The 26,948-nt window shown below is 47.7% G+C and overlaps 1 protein-coding gene across 2 annotated transcripts; it reads left to right on the top strand.

Moving 5' to 3' along the window:
• Nucleotides 1-26,948, top strand: LOC139392196 (F-box/LRR-repeat protein 2-like). 2 transcript variants are annotated; one of them, XM_071139986.1, is made up of 14 exons: nt 1-313; nt 10,915-10,976; nt 13,454-13,508; nt 15,609-15,683; nt 15,792-15,886; nt 19,116-19,280; nt 22,449-22,575; nt 22,661-22,735; nt 22,841-22,971; nt 24,052-24,112; nt 24,243-24,287; nt 24,641-24,697; nt 24,857-25,069; nt 25,320-26,948. In XM_071139986.1, exons 1-14 carry the CDS (start codon nt 284-286, stop codon nt 25,425-25,427), a joined length of 1,299 nt encoding a protein of 432 aa, XP_070996087.1. In that variant the 5' UTR covers nt 1-283; the 3' UTR covers nt 25,428-26,948. The 2 variants fall into 2 exon arrangements, with proteins under 2 accessions (XP_070996087.1, XP_070996089.1); XM_071139988.1 differs by having other exon boundaries at nt 42-313; nt 22,844-22,971; nt 25,320-25,650.

The following is a 26,948-nucleotide window of genomic DNA, read 5'->3' as shown; positions in this document are numbered from 1 at the left end:
GTTATTTTGGTAGCTGGCAGTGTGATGAGACGGACTGGAGAGCCGTCGGGCTCAAAGACTAGGTTATTGCTCTTCCAGGCCGCCCCGGACTAAGCAGCAATTCCGGAGAAAGAAGCCCTGTTGCCGGCAAGGGAGAGCACCCAGTCCAAGCTCCTCTCCCACCAGCAGCCCTTCGAACGACACAGGCTACAAAAACAATACGGTATCCGACAAACCTAACGCTAGCCCCAGACGTGTTGTGTACGGTAACACCCTCCGCAGTACGGTAACACCCTCCGCAGATATGAACGGCATCACCAAGGGCAGGTTTGAGGTAAGAGCTGCAGAAACGGGACAGGAGTGCGTATGTAAACGGCTATGAACGGTAGTAGATTTTCGGTATGGCGTTTGTGCGTGCACTGTTTGAATTGTACATGCTGGAGGGAGCTGGGGCTTTGTTGGTTATGGGTAATACGAAATCCTGTTATTGTCCAGACAGACGCACAATCGGACTGCTGCAACACCGAGCTCAGTCTGTGGGACAGGAGCGACGGATAGGGCTGAGGTTGGTTGCCATAGTAGGGCTGAGGTTGGTTGCCATAGTAGGGCTGAGGTTGGTTGCCATAGTAGGGCTGAGGTTGGTTGCCATAGTAGGGCTGAGGTTGGTTGCCATAGTAGGGCTGAGGTTGGTTGCCATAGTAGGGCTGAGGTTGGTTGCCATAGTAGGGCTGAGGTTGGTTGCCATAGTAGGGCTGAGGTTGGTTGCCATAGTAGGGCTGAGGTTGGTTGCCATAGTAGGGCTGAGGTTGGTTGCCATAGTAGGGCTGGGGTTGGTTGCCATAGTAGGGCTGGGGTTGGTTGCCATAGTAGGGCTGGGGTTGGTTGCCATAGTAGGGCTATGCCCGGGTAAGCAAACAACATGGGGTATAGGGATGAGGCTGGGACCAGGGTATAAGGGGATTGATAGGCTGGGGTATAGGTGGTGGGCTGTAGCGAGAGAGAGAGTGGGCTGGGGCTATAGGGAAGGGACTGAGGTTGGTTTGGGCTATATTTTTTTATTTTAACCTTTTATTTACCCAGGCAAGTCAGTTAAGAACAAATTCTTATTTACAGTGATGGCCTACCGGGGAACAGTGTTCCGTGTTCAGGGGCAGATCGACAGATCTTTACCGTGCCAGCTCGGGGATTCGATCTGGCAACCTTCTGGTTGGCTCAACGTTCTAACCACTAGGCTACCTGCCGACCCCGCCCAATAGGGGTGAGGCCGAGACGATTTAACCTAGAGGCTTGAATTTGTTTATAGCCCATATAGGCAACTACTCTAAAGCTAACTGCCCTACAAAAGTCAGTGTTATTCAGTGTCGTATGTAAGTCGTCTCCCACCTCTCTCTGTCGGTAACAGACTCGTTGGGTTGGTCACGCTGTAGAACGGTCACTGTCATGCGTCGCGGCAACATACATGTTATATAGGCACCAGGCTCCTATCTCCTGAAACTGGGAACCAGCCTGCTCGAGCTCAGACCGGAGGGTGCACAACATACAGACCTTTGCAAGTAGAAATGTCATAACTAGAGCTAACATGATTCCTCGCTTAACAAAGTTAGGCTGTGTCTGTTCTACATAATAGGGATTGTGCCTTACTGAACACATTAGGTAGGGTAGCATGTGATCTGTAATGGTTATCTTGCAGTGTGTGTGTGTGTGTCAGGCCCGGCTCCAGGATGAAATCATTATTATCGCTTTAGAGCCCCTAAACAAACAAAGTAGACTGGTCCTACTACTGTTCAAATGTACAAAAATCTATCTGGAATGTTTCATATAATAACAGAAAGGTATGTGCCCCACTACGACATACCAACACACACACAGGTCAGCTGACAGGAAGAGCAACCACTAGGCTGTCATATATTCTTACAGGCTTCATAGTTTAAACTTCAATACTTAGAACTATAGGCTAGATTTCTGTAGAATGTGTGACGCTCTGTGATTGAGCGTAACCTACATTAAGCCAAGCCGCCGCTTCTTCGGCTGCGCACTATTTTCTGTGGGAGAGTTTCAGAAAAGCGAACTAAATCAAACTAAGTGCGGGTATTCATAGCTGATGTGAAATTTCCTACATGACAGGAGACAATTTTTAATCTGGGGCGAATAAGAGTAAACACCTATTCAGATAGTAACACACGCTATAGCAAGAGAGCAGGGAGGGGGCGAAAAAGTAGGCTGTGTCGTTTTTTATAGTATAAAATGATAACAGAGTGAACGTTTGCCTACTTCTTTTTAGTAGACTGGACACGGTATTGGTCCTAAACTACTACGACGTACAAAGATGTAGGCCTACCTGAAATGCAGCCATATACAACACTGTCATTTCTTACACGAGAAAGCATGTGACGTTGAAGAGAAGCCCCACGAAGACTGGTAGCCTAAAACACCACACAGCGTAACCATGGATTCAGGACCGCCGGTGAGCGCGATGAAAGGATGATACTTTCAGCACCACCGAAGTGGACAACCAGGACAATGGGAGCACCACACCAGGGGCTCGCCTCGGAGCACAACCAATAGGCTACATTGGTCATTGTCCCTATACCAATAAAATAATGCAAAGCTGGACATCTATCAATAGCAATTAGACCCCAAAAGCAAGTCGCAGAAATCTAACATGCATTGAAGTAAAAAGCAAAGGCCTAAAGCAAAGGCCTAATGTAAAAAGCAAAGGCCTAATGTAGAAAGCAAAGGCCTAATGTAAAAAGCAAAGGCCTAATGTAAAAAGCAAAGGCCTAATGTAGAAAGCAAAGGCCTAATGTAAAAAGCAAAGGCCTAATGTAGAAAGCAAAGGCCTAATGTAAAAAGCAAAGGCCTAATGTAAAAAGCAAAGGCCTAATGTAGAAAGCAAAGGCCTAATGTAAAAAGCAAAGGCCTAATGTAGAAAGCAAAGGCCTAATGTAAAAAGCAAAGGCCTAATGTAAAAAGCAAAGGCCAAAAGCAAAGGCCTAATGTAGAAAGCAAAGGCCTAATGTAAAAAGCAAAGGCCAAAAGCAAAGGCCTAATGTAAAAAGCAAAGGCCTAATGTAGAAAGCAAAGGCCTAATGTAAAAAGCAAAGGCCTAATGTAAAAAGCAAAGGCCTAATGTAGAAAGCAAAGGCCTAATGTAAAAAGCAAAGGCCTAATGTAAAGGCCTAATGTAAAAAGCAAAGGCCAAAAGCAAAGGCCTAATGTAAAAAGCAAAGGCCTAATGTAAAAAGCAAAGGCCAAAAGCAAAGGCCTAATGTAAAAAGCAAAGGCCTAATGTAGAAAGCAAAGGCCTAATGTAAAAAGCAAAGGCCTAATGTAAAAAGCAAAGGCCTAATGTAAAAAGCAAAGGCCTAATGTAGAAAGCAAAGGCCTAATGTAAAAAGCAAAGGCCTAATGTAGAAAGCAAAGGCCTAATGTAGAAAGCAAAGGCCTAATGTAAAAAGCAAAGGCCAAAAGCAAAGGCCTAATGTAAAAAGCAAAGGCCTAATGTAAAAAGCAAAGGCCTAATGTAGAAAGCAAAGGCCTAATGTAGAAAGCAAAGGCCTAATGTAGAAAGCAAAGGCCTAATGTAGAAAGCAAAGGCCTAATGTAGAAAGCAAAGGCCTAATGTAAAAAGCAAAGGCCAAAAGCAAAGGCCTAATGTAAAAAGCAAAGGCCTAATGTAAAAAGCAAAGGCCAAAAGCAAAGGCCTAATGTAAAAAGCAAAGGCCTAATGTAAAAAGCAAAGGCCTAATGTAAAAAGCAAAGGCCTAATGTAAAAAGCAAAGGCCAAAAGCAAAGGCCTAATGTAGAAAGCAAAGGCCTAATGTAAAAAGCAAAGGCCAAAAGCAAAGGCCTAATGTAAAAAGCAAAGGCCTAATGTAGAAAGCAAAGGCCTAATGTAAAAAGCAAAGGCCTAATGTAGAAAGCAAAGGCCTAATGTAAAAAGCAAAGGCCTAATGTAGAAAGCAAAGGCCTAATGTAAAAAGCAAAGGCCTAATGTAGAAAGCAAAGGCCTAATGTAGAAAGCAAAGGCCTAATGTAAAAAGCAAAGGCCTAATGTAGAAAGCAAAGGCCTAATGTAAAAAGCAAAGGCCTAATGTAGAAAGCAAAGGCCTAATGTAAAAAGCAAAGGCCAAAAGCAAAGGCCTAATGTAAAAAGCAAAGGCCTAATGTAAAAAGCAAAGGCCTAATGTAGAAAGCAAAGGCCTAATGTAGAAAGCAAAGGCCTAATGCAAAGGCCTAATGTAAAAAGCAAAGGCCTAATGTAGAAAGCAAAGGCCTAATGTAGAAAGCAAAGGCCTAATGTAGAAAGCAAAGGCCTAATGTAGAAAGCAAAGGCCTAATGTAAAAAGCAAAGGCCTAATGTAGAAAGCAAAGGCCTAATGTAGAAAGCAAAGGCCTAATGTAGAAAGCAAAGGCCTAATGTAGAAAGCAAAGGCCTAATGTAGAAAGCAAAGGCCTAATGTAGAAAGCAAAGGCCTAATGTAGAAAGCAAAGGCCTAATGTAGAAAGCAAAGGCCTAATGTAGAAAGCAAAGGCCTAATGTAAAAAGCAAAGGCCTAATGTAAAAAGCAAAGGCCTAATGCAAAGGCCTAAAGCAAAGGCCTAATGTAACATTACATTTAAAAAATCTTCCAAACAATCAGGCTTACGCGAGGGAAAAACAATGAATGAATAATTCTGTTGTGGCGGCCAGGGACATAAAGGCTGCAGCTTACCATTGTAGAAGAGCCTCCACCAGGTAACTATTTCCTTTGGTAAATCGCGACGACATTTTCCTCACCGCGGCATCCAAAGTGCTAAAAAAACAGTAATGCTACAACCCCATCTCGTTTCCATCATCATGCTGACCCCACTGTGCTTTCAACTACATACTCTTGCAGAGTTTCTCATGAGTCTCATGAGCTGGTGGGGTCCTGCCTTTCTGGCATGCCTCCCAAAGCTTTTCCAATTCAGCATCACATCGCAGTTTTTCTACATACTGAGGACAAGTTTGACAGCGGTGTGCAGATCAGTAGCTTCTGATTGCAGGAACTTGTTAGGAGGGTCGAAGAGCCTCAGGATTGTGTGAGTCATTGTTAGCAAAAAACTTAAAGCTAGGCTCTGTCACTGCTTTCAATAAAGCCTATGGCCCCAAGTCTGACATCTGTGCCATATGCACAAGTCGATTTGATTTCCCCCGAGCATCTCTGATGTTGTCACTTGATTTCAAAATGACTGACACCGTGGCCAGTCCATCAAGAAGTCTTCTTCAGTTTCTCCCCAGTGTATAGTGCAGCCACCATGGGGTTTTCTAAAGTCATCGTACAGAGAGCTACACACGTTGAACAAGTCCTCTATCGCCTCCTCAGATGACAAAGCTGCACCACAACCAACTGCAGACGCTACAAAAAGCCCGCTTTTCTCACACTGAAAATGCGTCTGAGGTAACGTTGACTCCTCATCACCGAGGTGGTCAGGTGGCTGAGGTAACGTTGGCTCCTCATCACCGAGGTGGTCAGGTGGCTGAGGTAACGCTGACTCCTCATCACCGAGGTGGTCAGGTGGCTGAGGTAACGTTGGCTCCTCATCACCGAGGTGGTCAGGTGGCTGAGGTAACGCTGACTCCTCATCACCGAGGTGGTCAGGTGGCTGAGGTAACGCTGGCTCCTCATCACCGAGGTGGTCAGGTGGCTGAGGTAACGCTGGCTCCTCATCACCGAGGTGGTCAGGTGGCTGAGGTAACGCTGGCTCCTCATCACCGAGGTGGTCAGGTGGCTGAGGTAACGCTGGCTCCTCATCACCGAGGTGGTCAGGTGGCTGAGGTAACGCTGGCTCCTCATCACCGAGGTGGTCAGGTGGCTGAGGTAACGCTGGCTCCTCATCACCGAGGTGGTCAGGTGGCTGAGGTAACGCTGGCTCCTCATTCACTGAGGTGGTCAGGTGGCTGAGGTAACGTTGGCTCCTCATCACCGAGGTGGTCAGGTGGCTGAGGTAACGCTGGCTCCTCATCACCGAGGTGGTCAGGTGGCTGAGGTAACGCTGGCTCCTTATCACTGTGGTGGTCAGGTGGCTGAGGTAACGCTGGCTCCTCATCACCGAGGTGGCCAGGTGGCTTTGGTAACGCTGGCTCCTCATCACCGAGGTGGCCAGGTGGCTGAGGTGACGTTGGCTCCTCATCACCGAGGTGGCCAGGTGGCTGAGGTAACGTTGGCTCCTCATCACCGAGGTGGCCAGGTGGCTGAGGTAACGTTGGCTCCTCATCACCGAGGTGGTCAGGTGGCTGAGGTAACGTTGGCTCCTCATCACCGAGGTGATCAGGTGGCTGAGGTAACGCTGGCTCCTCATCACCGTGGTGGTCAGGTGGCTGAGGTAACGCTGGCTCCTCATCACCGAGGTGGTCAGGTGGCTGAGGTAACGCTGGCTCCTCATCACCGAGGTGGCCAGGTGGCTGAGGTAACGTTGGCTCCTCATCACTGAGGTGGTCAGGTGGCTGAGGTAACGCTGGCTCCTCATCACCGAGGTGGTCAGGTGGCTGAGGTAACGCTGGCTCCTCATCACCGAGGTGGTCAGGTGGCTGAGGTAACGCTGGCTCCTCATCACCGAGGTGGCCAGGTGGCTGAGGTAACGCTGGCTCCTCATCACTGGTGGTCAGGTGGCTGAGGTAACGCTGGCTCCTCATCACCGAGGTGGTCAGGTGGCTGAGGTAACGCTGGCTCCTCATCACCGAGGTGGTCAGGTGGCTGAGGTAACGCTGGCTCCTCATCACCGAGGTGGTCAGGTGGCTGAGGTAACGCTGGCTCCTCATCACCGAGGTGGCCAGGTGGCTGAGGTAACGTTGGCTCCTCATCACCGAGGTGGCTGAGGTAACGTTGGCTCCTCATCACCGAGGTGGTCAGGTGGCTGAGGTAACGTTGGCTCCTCATCACCGAGGTGGTCAGGTGGCTGAGGTAACGTTGGCTCCTCATCACCGAGGTGATCAGGTGGCTGAGGTAACGCTGGCTCCTCATCACTGTGGTGGTCAGGTGGCTGAGGTAACGCTGGCTCCTCATCACCGAGGTGGTCAGGTGGCTGAGGTAACGCTGACTCCTCATCACCGAGGTGGTCAGGTGGCTGAGGTAACGCTGGCTCCTCATCACCGTGGTGGTCAGGTGGCTGAGGTAACGCTGGCTCCTCATCACCGAGGTGGTCAGGTGGCTGAGGTAACGCTGGCTCCTCATCACCGAGGTGGTCAGGTGGCTGAGGTAACGCTAGCTCCTTATCACTGTGGTGGTCAGGTGGCTGAGGTAACGCTGGCTCCTCATCACCGAGGTGGCCAGGTGGCTGAGGTAACGCTGGCTCCTCATCACCGAGGTGGCCAGGTGGCTGAGGTAACGTTGGCTCCTCATCACCGAGGTGGCCAGGTGGCTGAGGTAACGTTGGCTCCTCATCACCGAGGTGGCCAGGTGGCTGAGGTAACGTTGGCTCCTCATCACCGAGGTGGTCAGGTGGCTGAGGTAACGTTGGCTCCTCATCACCGAGGTGGTCAGGTGGCTGAGGTAACGCTGGCTCCTCATCACCGAGGTGGTCAGGTGGCTGAGGTAACGCTGGCTCCTCATCACTGGTGGTCAGGTGGCTGAGGTAACGCTGGCTCCTCATCACCGAGGTGGCCAGGTGGCTGAGGTAACGTTGGCTCCTCATCACCGAGGTGGCTGAGGTAACGTTGGCTCCTCATCACCGAGGTGGTCAGGTGGCTGAGGTAACGCTGGCTCCTCATCACCGAGGTGGTCAGGTGGCTGAGGTAACGCTGGCTCCTCATCACAGAGGTGGTCAGGTGGCTGAGGTAACGCTGGCTCCTCATCACCGTGGTGGTCAGGTGGCTGAGGTAACGCTGGCTCCTCATCACTGTGGTGGTCAGGTGGCTGAGGTAACGCTGGCTCCTCATCACTGTGGTGGTCAGGTGGCTGAGGTAACGCTGGCTCCTCATCACTGTGGTGGTCAGGTGGCTGAGGTAACGCTGGCTCCTCATCATCGAGGTGGTCAGGTGGCTGAGGTAACGCTGGCTCCTCATCACCGAGGTGGCCAGGTGGCTGAGGTAACGTTGGCTCCTCATCACCGAGGTGGCTGAGGTAACGTTGGCTCCTCATCACCGAGGTGGTCAGGTGGCTGAGGTAACGTTGGCTCCTCATCACCGAGGTGGTCAGGTGGCTGAGGTAACGCTGGCTCCTCATCACCGAGGTGGTCAGGTGGCTGAGGTAACGCTGGCTCCTCATCACCGAGGTGGTCAGGTGGCTGAGGTAACGCTGGCTCCTCATCACTGTGGTGGTCAGGTGGCTGAGGTAACGCTGGCTCCTCATCACCGAGGTGGTCAGGTGGCTGAGGTAACGCTGGCTCCTCATCACTGTGGTGGTCAGGTGGCTGAGGTAACGCTGGCTCCTCATCACCGAGGTGGTCAGGTGGCTGAGGTAACGCTGGCGAAATAGTAATTCATATACCGTTTATGTTTATGCGGAAACAAAATGGGGGGGGTACAAATTCTATCTGGGGGGGTCCATGCCCTGCTTTGCCACTCCGTAAAGGGGTGTGTGTGAGTACAGAGAGGGTTGCTGTGTGTGTTGCCATCACGGTGGATTTCCCAATTTTGCTGCAGACTAAGAACCTTAACTAAGGCCTCTTAGAACCAGGCTGGAAACTCAACCAGCCACTGCATGGATGAGAAACTCAACCAGCCACTGCATGGATGAGAAACTCAACCAGCCACTGCATGGATGAGAAACTCAACCAGCCACTGCATGGATGAGAAACTCAACCAGCCACTGCATGGATGAGAAACTCAACCAGCCACTGCATGGATGAGAAACTCAACCAGACACTGCATGGATGAGAAACCCAACCAGCCACTGCATGGATGAGAAACCCAACCCAGTCCAGTCAACATTCTCTAAGACCTAAACCTCAACTGTAGTTGTGTATAAAGGGTGTGACCATTCAACAAGTTCAGGAAGCTAAGCTCCCAGGCATAACATTATATAGTCATTTATCATGGTCATATTGACTAAGTTGTTGTGAAGATGGGGAGGTCTGTCTGTATGTTCTGTGTTGACAAATCAACTACTAGTTGTTACTACTAGTTGTTCGGTAAAATGGACTAGGTTAGAGGATATGGTCAAGTGCAGCAAGGAGAGACCTAGCAAAGCTGCAGCTGTCTCAAAACAGAGCAATGTGCCCTTTTAACTGCACATAGAGAACTAACTTCAACATGCCGGTATTTCCTGGTTGAGGGTTGACCTGAGATTAACTGCATAAATTCTTGTTTTTGTGAGAAATATTATTATTGAAATTTTCCAGATTGCCTGCATAATCAACTTACATATAACTGACAGACATACATACTAAAGGTCGACCGATTTATGATTTTTCAACGCCGATACCGGTTATTGGAGGACCAAAAAAGACGTTACCGATTAATCGGCCAAATGTTAATTTTATTTGTAATAATGACAATTACAGCAATACTGAATGAACACTTATTTTAACTTAATATAATACATCAATAAAATAAATTTAGCCTCGTTTAAATAATGCAAAAACAAAGTGTTGGAGAATAAAGTAAAAGTGCAATATGTGCCATGTAAGAAAGCTAACGTTTCAGTTCCTTGCTCAGAACATGAGAACATATGAAAGCTGGTGGTTCCTTTTAACATGAGTCTTCAATATTCCCAGGTAAGAAGTTTTAGGTTGTAGTTATTATAGGAATTATAGGACTATTTCCCTCTATACCATTTGTATTTCATTAACCTTTGACTATTGGATGTTCTTATAGGCACTTTAGTATTGCCAGTGTAACAGTATAGCTTCCGTCCCTCTCCTCGCTCCTCCCTGGGCTCGAACCAGCAACACAACGATAACAGCCACAATCGAAGCAGCGTTACCCATGCAGAGCAAGGGGAACAACATCTAGTAGGCTCAGAGCGAGTGACGTTTGAAACACGCGCTAACTAGCTAGCCACCAGCCTCATCTCGGGAGTTGATAGGCTTGAAGTCATAAACAGCGCAATGCTTGATACACAGCGCAATGCTTAACTGCCTGAACGAGGCAGTTAACCCACCGTTCCTAGGCCGTCATTGAAAATAAGAATGTGTTCTAACTGACTTGCCTAGTTAAATAAAGGTATATAACATTTTTGGGGGGGCAAATCGGCGCCCAAAAATACCGATTTCCGAATGTTATGAAAACTTGAAATCGGCCCTAATTTATCAGCCATTCCGATTAATCGGTCGACCTCTAATACATACCCCACCAGACATGCCACCAGGGGTCTCTTCACAGTCCCCAAATCCAGAACGAATTCAAGGCATTACATTATTATACAAATCCATGATCACATGAAAATCCCTTCCTTCTCAAATTACTCAAACAGCTAAATTTGCTTTAAAAAAAAAAATAACCAAATGAAACACCTCACAACACAACGCCTCTCCCCTATTTGACCTAGTTGTAATGTCTGTTAATGTTTTTAAAATGATGTAAAGTGTTTTTAGTAATTTATTTTTCATTATGTGTTGGACCCCAGGAAGACTTGCTGTCACCATTGCAGTCAGCTAATGTAATGGGGATCCCAAAAACAGAGTCTTCTGAGTCTTCACCAGTAAATTAGGCTACTCCCTCTCGTTAGCTTTCCTTCCTCTCTCGTTCCCATTCTCTCTCGGTAACGGTGTTCTATTGTGTTGCTAGGGGCTGTTTATGTAGCTGTAACTCTTAACATTCCTAAATCAATGTTTGGTGTCTCAGCGGACTCTCTATATCTCTCGTGTGTGTGTGTGTGTGTGTGTGTGTGTGTGTGTGTGTGTGTGTGTGTGTGTGTGTGTGTGTGTGTGTGTGTGTGTGTGTGTGTGTGTGTGTGTGTGTGTCTGAGTTCTATTGGGTGCTTGTTACCAAGGTGACAGTGGCTCTGATGTGGATGTTGATTCTCTTTCTAGGTGTTTTCCAACAGCGATGAAGCTCCCATTAACAAGAAGCTTCCCAAGGAGCTGCTGCTCAGGTTAGTTACACACACACACACACACACCTGAGTGCTCGCCCCAGGGCTTAAAGTGTGAGGGTAACTTATTAAAAAAGGACACGGCTGGCCTCACTTAGCAGACTGTTGACCTTGAGTGGTTAATTGTGTGTGTGTGTGTGTCACCTTTGAAATGTCTACTAGCTATGCGACCTACAGAGCATCATAACGTCCTTCGGAGGCTGTACGTAACCCTACTAATCTGAGATCACTGTCTAAAACACACACACACACACACACACACACACACACACACACACACACACACGCACACACACACACTGTCATAATGGTGTATATAGGTGGGTTCTGTCTGTCTGGAGTTCACACAGCTGGAGCTGAGCACTGCGGAATTTCCCACAGAGGCTATTTATAGCACAAACAACACACACAGAGCCTTCAGAAAGGGTTCACACCCCTAGACTTAGTCCACATGTTGTTGTGTGGATTAAATAGAGATGATGTGTCACTGACCTACACACAATACCCCATAATGTCCAAGTGGAATTTTGTTTGTACAAAGTTTTTTTTTTTTTACAAATGAATTCATTAAAAGCTGAAATGTCTTGAGTCAATAAGTGTTGAACACCTTTTTGTTATGGCTCTCCAAAATAAATTACAGTAGAAATGTGCTTAATAAATTGCGTGGAATAGTGTTTAACAGGACTTTTGAATGACTTACCTCATCTCTTTACCCCACACATACAATTATCTGTAAGGTCCCTCAGTCGAACAGTGAATTTCAAACACAGATTAGGGAGGCCAGGGAGGTTTTCCACATTTTTACATTTACTTTTAAATCGCTCTGGATAGGAGCGTCTGCTCAGTGATGTCAATGTTAACTGCCTTGCTCAATAGCAGAACGGCAGATTTTTTTTCACCTAGTCAGCTCGGGGATTTGAACAAGCGATCTTTCGGTTACTGGCCCAACACTCTGCACCGCTAGGTGACCTGCTATTGGCCTCATGGTGAAATCCCTTCCTCTCCGGAAACTGAGTTAGGTGTATAATGACCTCGGCGTATTGATACACCATCCAAAGTGCAATAACTTCACCATGCTCAAAGGGATATTCAATGTCTTGTTTCTTTTCTTTTTACCCATCTACCAATAGGTGCCGTTCTTTGCGAAGCGTTGTAAAACCTCCCTGGTCTAATCTGTGTTTGAAATTCACAGCTCAACTGAAGGACCACTACAATTATCTGTATGTGTGGGGTACAGATGAGATGAGGTAGTCATTTAAAATATGAAAAGCGGTATTCGGTTGATTGTTTTCCCAAACATATCACTTTGTATTCAGGACAAAAAGTTAATCTATTTGCCACATTTTTTGTCCGTTTAACTTTAGTGTCTTGTTGCAAACAGGACATGTGTTTTTGGAATATTGTCGTTCTGTACAGGATTCCTTTTAACTGTCATTTAGGATAGTATTGTGGAGTAACTACAATGTTGTTGATCCATCCTCAGTTTTCCCCTATCACAGCCATTGCACTCTTAACTGTTTTAAAAGGGAAGGGAAAGGGGGGATACCTAGTCAGTTGTACAACTGAATGAATTCAACTGAAACGTGTCTTCCTCATTTAACCCCAAACCCCCTCTGAATCAGAGAGGTCCGGGAGGCTGTAATCGACGTCATCAGTGCCCGGGGAGCAGCAGCAGTTGTTGTTGTTGTTGTTTAGCTGTGTGGACCAGTATGGAGGGAATAAAGGATTCAATGTATTCACTCAACAGGAACACTCACAGCTGTAATCGCTCCCGAAGGGTGTGAATACTTATGTAAACGAGATTTCTGTATTCCATTTTCAATACATTTGCACAATTTTCTAAACCATATTTTTACTTTGTCATTATGGGATATTGTGTGTCTCTTTTAATATATGTTTAATTCAGGCTGTGATACAACAACATGTGGACTATGTCTAGGGGTAGGGGTATTTTCTGAAGGCGCTGTCTAGAACACACAGGATGGTGTGTGATGGAACCAAGTATGCATGATTAAAGTGTACAATGGCCTCTGCCACGCTCATCAGCCAGTCGTCAGAGACGATCGATCAACTCTTGTCTGATTGGTCAGCTGCTCCACTGATCAATGAGGTGTGTGTACATGACATGTGCTCTGTTACTTTGCCCCATCTGACCACGACCACACACACACACACACACACACACACACACACACACACACACACACACACACACACACACACAGCATTTGTCTCTGTCCATGAGGGACTAATGGGAAGTGCTAGTTTCCTGACTGTGGGAGGTTGTGTGTGTATGTGGGGGGGGGGGGGGGGGGGTAACTACAGTCTGATAGGAACAGGAGGAACTGTCTGTGTGAGCTGACCCATTGGCTTACCCCTGTTGGCTAATAGCTACATGCTAACTCAATTGGCCTTTTGCTAAATTGACTGGCCAGTCTCTTTGTAAAACTATACAAATGCTCTTTCTCTCTCTGCAGAATCTTCTCCAACCTGGATGTGATCACATTGTGCAGGTGTGCCCAGGTGTCCAAGGTAAGGCCCACCCCTACAGGTATCATAACTACTCAATGTGATTTCAGTCAGTTGTCAAGGTTCCACATTGTGCTCAACTTTCCCTACTGAAATAAAATCTTATTTGTCACATGCTTTGTAAACAACAGGTGTAGACTAACTAAATTCTTTGTAAACAACAGGTATAGAATAACTAAATGCTTACTCACGGCCCTTTCCAACAACACAGAGAGAAAAATAGAGAAAAAATATATAATTCAGGGAATAAATACACAATGAGTAATGATAACTAGACAAAATACACGGGGTACCAGAATCGAGTCAATGTGCGAGGTACGAGGTAATTGAGGTAGATATGTACATATAGGTAGGGATAAAGTGACTAAACAGGATAGATAGTAGACAGTAAGTAACAGCAGTATACTGTAGGTAGGGGTAAAGGATAGATAATAGATAGTAACAGCAGTATGCTGTAGGTAGGGGTAAAGGATAGATAAGACAGTACCAGCAGTATACTGTAGGTAGGGGTAAAGGATAGATAATAGACAGTACCAGCAGTATACTGTAGGTAGGGGTAAAGGATAGATAATAGACACTAACAGCAGTATACTGTAGGTAGGGGTAAAGGATAGATAGTAGACAGTAACAGCAGTATACTGTAGGTAGGGGTAAAGGATAGATAATAGACAGTAACAGCAGTATACTGTAGGTAGGGGTAAAGGATAGATAATAGACAGTAACAGCAGTATACTGTAGGTAGGGGTAAAGGATAGATAATAGACAGTAACAGCAGTATACTGTAGGTAGGGGTAAAGGATATATAATAGACAGCAGTATACTGTAGGTAGGGGTAAAGGATAGATAATAGACAGTAACAGCAGTATACTGTAGGTAGGGGTAAATGATAGATAGTAGACAGTAACAGCAGTATACTGTAGGTAGGGGTAAAGGATAGATAATAGACAGTAACAGCAGTAGGGGTAAGTAGGGGTAAAGGATAGATAAGAGACAGTAGCAGCAGTGTATGTGATGAGTCAAAAGAGTTTAATTCATATAGTACAGGTAGCTATTTGGTGAGTTAGTTAGTAGTATTATGGCTTGGGGGTTAACTAGTTAGTAGTATTATGGCTTGGGGGTTAACTAGTTAGTAGTATTATGGCTTGGGAGTTAACTAGTTAGTAGTATTATGGCTTGGGGGTTAACCAGTTAGTAGTATTATGGCTTGGGAGTTAACTAGTTAGTAGTATTATGGCTTGGGGGTTAACTAGTTAGTAGTATTATGGCGTGGGGGTTAACTAGTTAGTAGTATTATGGCTTGGGAGTTAATTAGTTAGTAGTATTATGGCGTGGGGGTTAACTAGTTAGTAGTATTATGGCTTGGGAGTTAATTAGTTAGTAGTATTATGGCGTGGGGGTTAACTAGTTAGTAGTATTATGGCTTGGGAGTTAACTAGTTAGTAGTATTATGGCTTGGGGGTTAACTAGTTAGTAGTATTATGGCGTGGGGGTTAACTAGTTAGTAGTATTATGGCGTGGGGGTTAACTAGTTAGTAGTATTATGGCGTGGGGGTTAACCAGTTAGTAGTATTATGGCGTGGGGGTTAACTAGTTAGTAGTATTATGGCGTGGGGGTAGACGCTGTTCAGGCTTCTGTTGGTTCCAGGCATTGGTACCCCTTGGTGCATTGGTACCCCTTGGTGCATTGGTACCCATTGGTGCATTGGTACCCCTTGGTGCATTGGTACCGCTTGCCGTGCAGGAGCAGGTTAGAACAGTCTGTAACTTGGGTGGCTTGAGTCTTTGACTATTTTTAAGGCCTTCCTCTGACACTGCTTGGTATAGAAGTCCTGGATGGCAGGGAGCTCGGCCCCCTGTGATGTACTGGGCTGTACGCACCATCCCCTGTAGCGCCTTGCCATCAGATACCAAGCAGATGCCCGTGCCAAGTGGTGATGCAGCCAGTCCAGATGCTCTCAATGGTGCAGCTGTAGAACTTTTTGAGGATCTGAGGGTCCTTACCAAATCTTTTCAGCCTCCTAAGCACAGCCCTGGTGTATGACTGACCACACCCATCACTCGCTCTTCCTCTTTCCACCACTTTCTTTCTTTCTCTCTTCTCAGGCGTGGAATGTCCTGGCCTTGGATGGTAGTAACTGGCAGAAGATTGACCTGTTCAACTTCCAGACAGACATAGAGGTGAGAGGTCAGGGTGAGGGGAGTTGATCCTACATATATACACATTCGTAGGTCACACCAGGCTCTCTCTCACACCCTCTCTCTGTCTCTTTCTCTCTCTCTCTCCAGGGTAGAGTAGTGGAGAACATCTCTAAGCGATGTGGAGGCTTCCTGAGGCAGCTGAGTTTGAGGGGATGTATCAGTGTGGGAGACGCATCCATGAAGTGAGTCCTTCTCCATAGGGCCTCTTTCACTCTTAGTATAACCAATTCACTGTGATTTCATAGGGGTGTAGCGATTCACCGATGGGCTCATAGGGGTGTAACGATTCACCGATGGGCTCATAGGGGTGTAACGATTCACCGATGGGCTCATAGGGGTGTAACGATTCACCGATGGGCTCATAGGGGTGTAACGATTCACCGATGGGCTCATAGGGGTGTAACGATTCACCGATGGGCTCATAGGGGTGTAACGATTCACCGATGGGCTCATAGGGGTGTAACGATTCACCGATGGGCTCATAGGGGTGTAACGATTCACCGATGGGCTCATAGGGGTGTAACGATTCACCGATGGGCTCATAGGGGTGTAACGATTCACCGATGGGCTCATAGGGGTGTAACGATTCACCGATGGGCTCATAGGGGTGTAACGATTCACCGATGGGCTCATAGGGGTGTAACGATTCACCGATGGGCTCATAGGGGTGTAACGATTCACCGATGGGCTCATAGGGGTGTAACGATTCACCGATGGGCTCATAGGGGTGTAACGATTCACCAATGGGCTCATAGGGGTGTAACGATTCACCAATGGGCTCATAGGGGTGTAACGATTCACCAATGGGCTCATAGGGGTGTAACGATTCACCAATGGGCTCATAGGGGTGTAACGATTCACCAATGGGCTCATAGGGGTGTAACGATTCACCAATGGGCTCATAGGGGTGTAACGATTCACCGATGGGCTCATAGGGGTGTAACGATTCACCGATGGGCTCATAGGGGTGTAACGATTCACCGATGGGCTCATAGGGGTGTAACGATTCACCGATGGGCTCATAGGGGTGTAACGATTCACCGATGGGCTCATAGGGGTGTAACGATTCACCCATGGGCAGCGGTCCCCGATTTCAAATGTTTAAGTGAATTATAAGTGAAATAACCTGTCTGTAAACAATTGTTGGAAAAATGACTTGTGTCATGCACAAAATAGATGTCCTAACCCACTTGCCAAAACTATAGTTTGTTAATGGTTGAAAAACGAGTTTCAATGACTCCAACCTAAGTGTATGTAAACTTCCAACTTCAACTGTAGATACATGCATAACAAACCCTAGACACACAGTACCTTCATAAAGTATTCATACCCCTTCACCTATTCCATATGTTGTTTTGTTACAGCCTTAAAAAAACACCCTTCTACACACAATGACAAAATGTAAAACATTTTTTACAAATGTATTGAAAATGAAATACCAAAATATCTAATTTACATAAGTATTCACACACCTGAGTCAATACATGTTAGAATCACTTTTGGCAGTGATTACAGCTGTGAGTCTTTCTGGGTAAGTCTCTAAGATATTTGCACACCTGGATTGTACAATATTTGCACATTCTTTTAAAAAAATTCTTCAAGCTCGGTCAAGTTGGTTGTTGATCATTGCTAGACAGCCATTTAAGTCTTGCCATAGATTTAAGTCAAAACTGTAACTAGGCCACTAAGGAACATTCAATGTCCTCTTGGTAAGCAACGCCAGTGTATATTTTGGCCTTGTGTATTAGGTTAAGGTGAATTTGTCTCCCAGTGTATGTTGTAAAGACTGAACCAGGTTTTCCTATGCTTAACTCTATTCTGTTTTATCCTAAAAAAAAACTCCCAAGTGGTTGCTGATGACAAGCATACCCATAGCATGATGCAGCCACCACCATGCTTGAAAACATGAAGAGTGGTAGTCCGTGATGTGTCGTGTTTGATTTGCCCCAAACGTAACACGTTGTGTTCAGGACATAGTTCATTTCTTTGTCACGTTTAACACAGAATAAAACCACTAATAAAAGTCCACTGATGATAATATGTATTTTCAGATGCCTCGCTAAGCAACAGCTAGCTGCTCTCTATATCACCTCAGGGTCACGCATTCTTCTCTCTTCAGTAGCAGGCGTGAAAGAGAAACACAGACCGCACAAGTAGATGTGCAATGGATTATGGTCATTGTAGTTAATTACCATGCGCTAAACTATGTATAATATTGGCCTGTTGGAAACTACACCTTCCACAACATCTCACAATTCATGCTGGATCTGATTTGTCTCTAGAGAAATTGTGCAATGTGTGCATTGAGCTCACACACACACACACACACACACACACACACACACACACACACACACACACACGTCAGCTCAGACAGATCCCCACACACACACACGTCAGCTCAGACAGATCCCCACACACACACACACACACACACACACACACACACACACACACACACACACACGTCAGCTCAGACAGATCCCCCCCCCCACAATTGAGCTCACACACACACACACACACACACACACACACACACACACACACACACGTCAGCTCAGACAGATCCCCACACACACACACGTCAGCTCAGACAGATCCCCCCACACACACACACACACACACACACACACACACACACACACACACACGTCAGCTCAGACAGATCCAGCTCAGGAGGCCGTGTTAATGAGTTCCATTAGCAGCAGATTTGAGTTTAGAATGGAAAATGTATGTGTTTATGCAAAAAAAATGTTAGTACATTGTATAGCATCGATTCGTTCCCCCATTCAAACCGAATCGCACTGAATCGTTTCAAACTAAACCCTATCGTTCCCCCATTCAAACCCGAATGAATCGTTTCAAACTAAACCCTATCGTTCCCCCATTCAAACCGAATCGCACTGAATCGTTTCAAACTAAACCCTATCGTTCCCCCATTCAAATCCGAATGAATCGTTTCAAACTAAACCCTATCGTTCCCCCATTCAAACCGAATCGCACTGAATCGTTTCAAACTAAACCCTATCGTTCCCCCATTCAAACCCGAATGAATCATTTCAAACTAAACCCTATCGTTCCCCCATTCAAACCGAATCGCACTGAATCATTTCAAACTAAAACGTATCGTTCCCCCATTCAAACCGAATCGCACTGAATCATTTCAAACTAAACCGTATCGTTCCCCATTCAAACCGAATCGCACTGAATCGTTTCAAACTAAACCCTATCGTTCCCCCATTCAAACCGAATCACACTGAATCGTTTCAAACTAAACCCTATCGTTCCTGTATCGTATCGGAGCCCATGTTTCTAGATAAGCATCCAATCGTCTTGAAAGCGAAAGATGCACTTCCCTCGTGATTCAGTTACCTCTCCGTGACTTTGGTGTTTGTCTCTGTCCCCTGGCAGGACGTTTTCCCTGAACTGCCGTAGCATTGAGGTGTTGAACCTGAACGGCTGCACTAAGATCACAGACAGCACCTGTCTCAGCCTCTCCAAGTTCTGCTGCAAACTCAAACAGCTGGACCTCACTTCCTGTGTGTCTGTTACCAACCACTCCCTCAAAGCTCTCAGGTGAGTGTTCCAAACAGCACTGTATTCCCTATGTAGTGCACTACTTCTGGCCAAGGCTCAGGGGTTGCAGTTTTATTTTAGGATCCAGAAATTACAAGGTATTTACTAGAAGGGTAAAATGGTAGTTACATAGTAATAAATGACATGTTTGTTTCTTTAGGATTCAGTGCAACAAACACAATTCATTACCGGTACAACAGATCCCCCCCGTGGTTACTGTATCATTACCGGGTACAACAGATCCCCCCCGTGGTTACTGTATCATTACCGGTACAACAGATCCCCCCCCGTGGTTACTGTATCATTACCGGTACAACAGATCCCCCCCGTGGTTACTGTATCATTACCGGGTACAACAGATCCCCCCGTGGTTACTGTATCATTACCGGTACAACAGATCCCCCCGTGGTTACTGTATCATTACCGGGTACAACAGATCCCCCCGTGGTTACTGTATCATTACCGGGTACAACAGATCCCCCCGTGGTTACTGTATCATTACCGGTACAACAGATCCCCCCGTGGTTACTGTATCATTACCAGGTACAACAGATCCCCCGTGGTTACTGTATCATTACCGGGTACAACAGATCCCCCCGTGGTTACTGTATCATTACCGGTACAACAGATCCCCCCGTGGTTACTGTATCATTACCAGGTACAACAGATCCCCCCGTGGTTACTGTATCATTACCAGGTACAACAGATCCCCCCCCGTGGTTACTGTATCATTACCGGGTACAACAGATCCCCCCATGGTTACTGTATCATTACCAGGTACAACAGATCCCCCGTGGTTACTGTATCATTACCGGGTACAACAGATCCCCCCGTGGTTACCGTATCATTACCGGGTACAACAGATCCCCCGTGGTTACTGTATCATTACCGGGTACAACAGATCCCCCCCGTGGTTACTGTATCATTACCGGGTACAACAGATCCCCCGTGGTTACTGTATCATTACCGGGTACAACAGATCCCCCCGTGGTTACTGTATCATTACCGGTACAACAGATCCCCCCGTGGTTACTGTATCATTACCGGGTACAACAGATCCCCCGTGGTTACTGTATCATTACCGGGTACAACAGATCCCCCCCGTGGTTACTGTATCATTACCGGGTACAACAGATCCCCCCGTGGTTACTGTATCATTACCGGGTACAACAGATCCCCCCCGTGGTTACTGTATCATTACCGGGTACAACAGATCCCCCCCGTGGTTACTGTATCATTACCGGTACAACAGATCCCCCCGTGGTTACTGTATCATTACCGGGTACAACAGATCCCCCCCGTGGTTACTGTATCATTACCGGGTACCACAGATCCCCCCCGTGGTTACTGTATCATTACCGGGTACAACAGATCCCCCCCGTGGTTACTGTATCATTACCGGGTACAACAGATCCCCCCCGTGGTTACTGTATCATTACCGGGTACAACAGATCCCCCCCGTGGTTACTGTATCATTACCGGGTACAACAGATCCCCCCGTGGTTACTGTATCATTACCGGGTACAACAGATCCCCCCCGTGGTTACTGTATCATTACCGGGTACAACAGATCCCCCCCCGTGGTTACTGTATCATTACCGGGTACAACAGATCCCCCCGTGGTTACTGTATCATTACCGGGTACAACAGATCCCCCCCGTGGTTACTGTATCATTACCGGGTACAACAGATCCCCCCCGTGGTTACTGTATCATTACCGGGTACAACAGATCCCCCCCGTGGTTACTGTATCATTACCGGGTACAACAGATCCCCCGTGGTTACTGTATCATTACCGGGTACCACAGATCCCCCACGTGGTTACTGTATCATTACCGGGTACAACAGATCCCCCGTGGTTACTGTATCATTACCGGGTACAACAGATCCCCCCGTGGTTACTGTATCATTACCGGGTACAACAGATCCCCCGTGGTTACTGTATCATTACCGGGTACAACAGATCCCCCGTGGTTACTGTATCATTACCGGGTACAACAGATCCCCTGTGGTTACTGTATCATTACCGGGTACAACAGATCCCCCCGTGGTTACTGTATCATTACCGGTACAACAGATCCCCCCGTGGTTACTGTATCATTACCGGGTACAACAGATCCCCCCGTGGTTACTGTATCATTACCGGGTACAACAGATCCCCCGTGGTTACTGTATCATTACCGGTACAACAGATCCCCCGTGGTTACTGTATCATTACCGGGTACAACAGATCCCCCCGTGGTTACTGTATCATTACCGGGTACAACAGATCCCCGTGGTTACTGTATCATTACCGGTACAACAGATCCCCCGTGGTTACTGTATCATTACCGGGTACAACAGATCCCCCGTGGTTACTGTATCATTACCGGGTACAACAGATCCCCCCGTGGTTACTGTATCATTACCGGGTACAACAGATCCCCCCGTGGTTACTGTATCATTACCGGTACAACAGATCCCCCCGTGGTTACTGTATCATTACCGGGTACAACAGATCCCCCATGGTTACTGTAATATTACCGGTACAACAGATCCCCCGTGGTTACTGTATCATTACCGGGTACAACAGATCCCCCGTGGTTACTGTATCATTGCCGGGTACAACAGATCCCCCATGGTTACTGTATCATTACCGGGTACAACAGATCCCCCCGTGGTTACCGTATCATTACCGGTACAACAGATCCCCCGTGGTTACCGTATCATTACCGGGTACAACAGATCCCCCATGGTTACTGTAATATTACCGGTACAACAGATCCCCCATGGTTACTGTATCATTACCGGGTACAACAGATCCCCCCCGTGGTTACTGTATCATTACCGGGTACAACAGATCCCCCCCCGTGGTTACTGTATCATTACCGGGTACCACAGATCCCCCCGTGGTTACTGTATCATTACCGGGTACAACAGATCCCCCATGGTTATTGTAATATTACCGGTACAACAGATCCCCCGTGGTTACTGTATCATTACCGGGTACAACAGATCCCCCGTGGTTACTGTATCATTACCGGGTGCAACAGATCCCCCCCGTGGTTACTGTATCATTACCGGGTACAACAGATCCCCCCCCGTGGTTACCGTATCATTACCGGGTACATTCTGGAGGAAACAGAAACAGTGTAATTCTTAGTAAGAAAACTGTGTGTCTCTGCTTAGTGATGGCTGTAGTATGTTGGAGACATTAAACCTGTCGTGGTGTGACCAAATCACCAGAGATGGCATCGAGGCTCTGACCAGGGGCTGTAACAACCTACAAGCCCTGTTCCTACGTGGCTGCACACAGGTACACACACACACACACACACACGTAAACATGATTGTATTGATTGCCAGTAGTGATTGGTTTCTCTATGTTGTGTTCTCTACAGTTGGAGGATGGAGCACTGAAACCCCTTCAGAAACACTGTCCTGAACTAACCACTATCAACATGCAGACCTGCTCAGTAAGACAAAGATGGAGTGTGTGTGTGTGTGTGTGTGTGTGTGTGTGTGTGTAACGTGTGTTTATTTATAAAGCCGGTGACAGATGATTTTGTGTGTGTTTACAGCAGATAACTGATGATGGCTTGGTCAGCCTGTGTCGGGGGTGCCACAAACTGCAGATGCTGTGTATCTCTGGCTGCAGTAACATTACAGACGCCTCTCTCACCGCTCTGGGCCTCAACTGCCCCCGACTCAAGTAAGAAATGTCCCCCTTTCTTATAAATACGATGAGGCCCCCCCCCTTTCTTATAAACACGATGAGGCCCCCCCCTGACAACACACGATGAGGCCCCCCCTGACAACACACGATGAGGCCCCCCCTGACAACACACGATGAGGCCCCCCCTGACAACACACGATGAGGCCCCCCCTGACAACACATGATGAGGCCCCCCCTGACAACACACAATGAGGCCCCCCCCTGACAACACACGATGAGGCCCCCCCCGACAACACACGATGAGGCCCCCCCCTGACAACACACGATGAGGCCCCCCCTGACAACACACGATGAGGCCCCCCCTGACAACACACGATGAGGCCCCCCCTGACAACACACGATGAGGCCCCCCCTGACAACACACGATGAGGCCCCCCCTGACAACACACGATGAGGCCCCCCCTGACAACACACGATGAGGCCCCCCCTGACAACACACGATGAGGCCCCCCCTGACAACACACGATGAGGCCCCCCCCTGACAACACACGATGAGGCCCCCCCCTGACAACACACGATGAGGCCCCCCCTGACAACACACGATGAGGCCCCCCCTGACAACACACGATGAGGCCCCCCCTGACAACACACGATGAGGCCCCCCCTGACAACACACGATGAGGCCCCCCCTGACAACACACGATGAGGCCCCCCCTGACAACACACGATGAGGCCCCCCCTGACAACACACGATGAGGCCCCCCCTGACAACACACGATGAGGCCCCCCCTGACAACACACGATGAGGCCCCCCCTGACAACACACGATGAAGCCCCACCCTGACAACACACGATGAGGCCCCCCCCTGACAACACACGATGAGGCCCCCCCCTGACAACACACGATGAGGCCCCCCCCTGACAACACACGATGAGGCCCCCCCCTGACAACACACGATGAGGCCCCCCCCTGACAACACACGATGGGGCCCCCCCTGACAACACACGATGGGGCCCCCCCTGACAACACACGATGAGGCCCCCCCTGACAACACACGATGAGGCCTACTGATAAAAGACGCCATACCGTCCACATAACCAATGTGTTTGTATCAGGATCTTGGAAGCAGCACGGTGTTCACATGTTACAGACGCTGGGTTTACTGTACTGGCCAGGGTAAGTGGTTCTTTATTTCCTTCAGCGCTCTGTCTTGACTTGTTGCGTTTCTTTTTGTCTTCAAATCTTTTCACATTTAAGGTCACTAATTAAAACCTAATGTTGAACTGATGTGGGTTTGTTTCAACAGCATTGTCATGAGATGGAAAAAATGGATTTGGAAGAATGTGTTTTGGTAAGATTTCATCTTCTTGTTTAATGCAACCGTAGATTGAGGCCATCAGCATTTGATTGAGCCTGTCTGATTCTATGTACTGTATCTTGGTTTGATTGAGCCTGTCTGATTCTATGTACTGTATCTGGGTTTGATTGAGCCTGTCTGATTCTATGTACTGTATCTTGGTTTGATTGAGCCTGTCTGATTCTATGTACTGTATCTTGGTTTGATTGAGCCTGTCTGATTCTATGTACTGTATCTGGGGTTGATTTGAGCCTGTCTGATTCTATGTACTGTATCTGGGTTTGATTGAGCCTGTCTGATTCTATGTACTGTATCTGGGTTTGATTTGAGTCTGTCTCCTCTCACAGGTGACTGACAACACTCTAGTCCAGCTCGCTATTCACTGCCCTCGTCTGCAAGCACTGGTACGTATTGTTGTGGGTGTGTGTGTACATTACAGTATGTATTGTTGTGGGTGTACATTACAGTATGTATTGTTGTGGGTGTACATTACAGTATGTATTGTTGTGGGTGTACATTACAGTATGTAATATAGTGTCAACCGTCTATCCTCTCTCCACCAGTCCCTCTCCCACTGTGAGCTGATAACTGACGACGGTATCAGGGCGCTGAGCAGCAGTGTGTGTGGACAGGAGCGCCTCACGGTGGTGGAGTTGGATAACTGCCCTCTGATCACAGACGGGACTCTGGAGCACCTGAAAAACTGCCACCGTCTGGAGAGGATAGAACTCTACGACTGCCAGCAGGTCACCAGGGCCGGCATCAAACGCATACGGGTCAGCCATCACCATCACTACATCTCCCAAGCTGCATCACTATAGCTGTAATGTCAAAGCTCCTGCATGGCCTGGTGGGAATTGTAGTTTCCTATGGAAATAATAGAATTACCCCCACACTGTTGTATTATAGTCCTATTTAGTGTATTGCAGCGTTGCAGGCTGTCAAATGAAATACATGGGAGAATATACAACAGTGTACAACATATTGCTGCATTTGAAATGACGTAGCTCCTACCTCTCCCTATAGGCCCATCTCCCAGAGATAAAGGTCCACGCCTACTTTGCCCCGGTGACGCCCCCTCCCTCGGTGCACGGCGGGGGCCATAGGCTGTGTCGCTGCTGCGTCATCCTCTGACAGTGGAGGACCCGGGGGGGACAGCTCTGTCTACAGGGCCTACTGCTGTGACCCCCACCCCCAACAACAATAACCCACCGCCATGGGATGAGACCGACCATGAACCCCAACACAACACCCTGAACCCCGCCACGACGACACCCTGAACCCCGCCACGACGACACAACACCCTGAACCCCGCCACGATGACACAACACCCTGAACCCCGCCACGACGACGCAACACCCTGAACCCCCTGAACCCCGCCACGACGACATAACACCCTGAACCCCGCCACAACACCCTGAACCCCGCCACGACGACACAACACCCTGAACCCCGCCACAACGACACAACACCCTGAACCCCCTGAACCCCGCCACGACGACACAACACCCTGAACCCCGCCACGACGACGCAACACCCTGAACCCCGCCACGACGACGCAACACCCTGAACCCCGCCACGATGACACAACACCCTGAACCCCGCCACGACGACACAACACCCTGAACCCCGACACAACACCCTGAACCCCGCCACAACACCCTGAACCCCGCCACGACGACACAACACCCTGAACCTATAACCGCAAGGTCGTGTTCACTAGGCACTAAGATTTTTGAAAATGGTTCTTCCCAAACTTTTTCCAATGATTAAACACCATTTTTACTTTTAATGTTAAATGTTTTTCTACAGTCTGACACCCCCCACCACTACTGATCTCTGATCAATACCCTGGACATGGACCCCCATCGCTACTGATCTCTGATCCAAACAGACTGATTGATCACTACTGATCTCTGATCCAAACAGACTGATTGATCACTACTGATCTCTGATCCATACAGACTGATTGATCACTACTGGTGTCTGATCCATACAGACTGATTGATCACTACTAGTGTCTGATCCATACAGACTGATTGATCACTACTGGTCTCTGATCCATACAGACTGATTGATCACTACTGATAAATTATCAATTGGACTCTTTGAGGTTCCTATTCAGGGGAGGAGGGGTTGGGTCTTCTCTCTGTGACAGAACTCTGAGTCGACCATCACTCACCTTCCAGAGCCCAGACCCCTCCTCTCCAAAACTACTCTCACCTTCCAGACCCCTCCTCTCCAAAACTACTCTCACCTTCCAGACCCCTCCTCTCCAAAACTACTCTCACCTTCCAGACCCCTCCTCTCCAAAACTACTCTCACCTTCCAGACCCCTCCTCTCCAAAACTACTCTCACCTTCCAGACCCCTCCTCTCCAAAACTACTCTCACCTTCCAGACCCCTCCTCTCCAAAACTACTCTCACCTTCCAGACCCCTTCTCTCCAAAACTATTCTCACCTTCCAGACCCCTCCTCTCCAAAACTACTCTCACCTTCCAGACCCCTCCTCTCCAAAACTACTCTCACCTTCCAGACCCCTCCTCTCCAAAACTACTCTCACCTTCCAGACCCCTCCTGTCCAAAACTACTCTCACCTTCCAGACCCCTCCTCTCCAAAAGTACTCTCACCTGCCAGACCCCTCCTCTCCAAAA

This window comes from Oncorhynchus clarkii, chromosome 32 (assembly GCF_045791955.1).
Source record: "Oncorhynchus clarkii lewisi isolate Uvic-CL-2024 chromosome 32, UVic_Ocla_1.0, whole genome shotgun sequence".
NCBI classification, from domain to species: domain Eukaryota; kingdom Metazoa; phylum Chordata; class Actinopteri; order Salmoniformes; family Salmonidae; genus Oncorhynchus; species Oncorhynchus clarkii.
The sequence above is the reverse complement of the archived record's forward strand: the minus strand, read 5'-3'. Positions and strand labels throughout refer to the sequence as shown.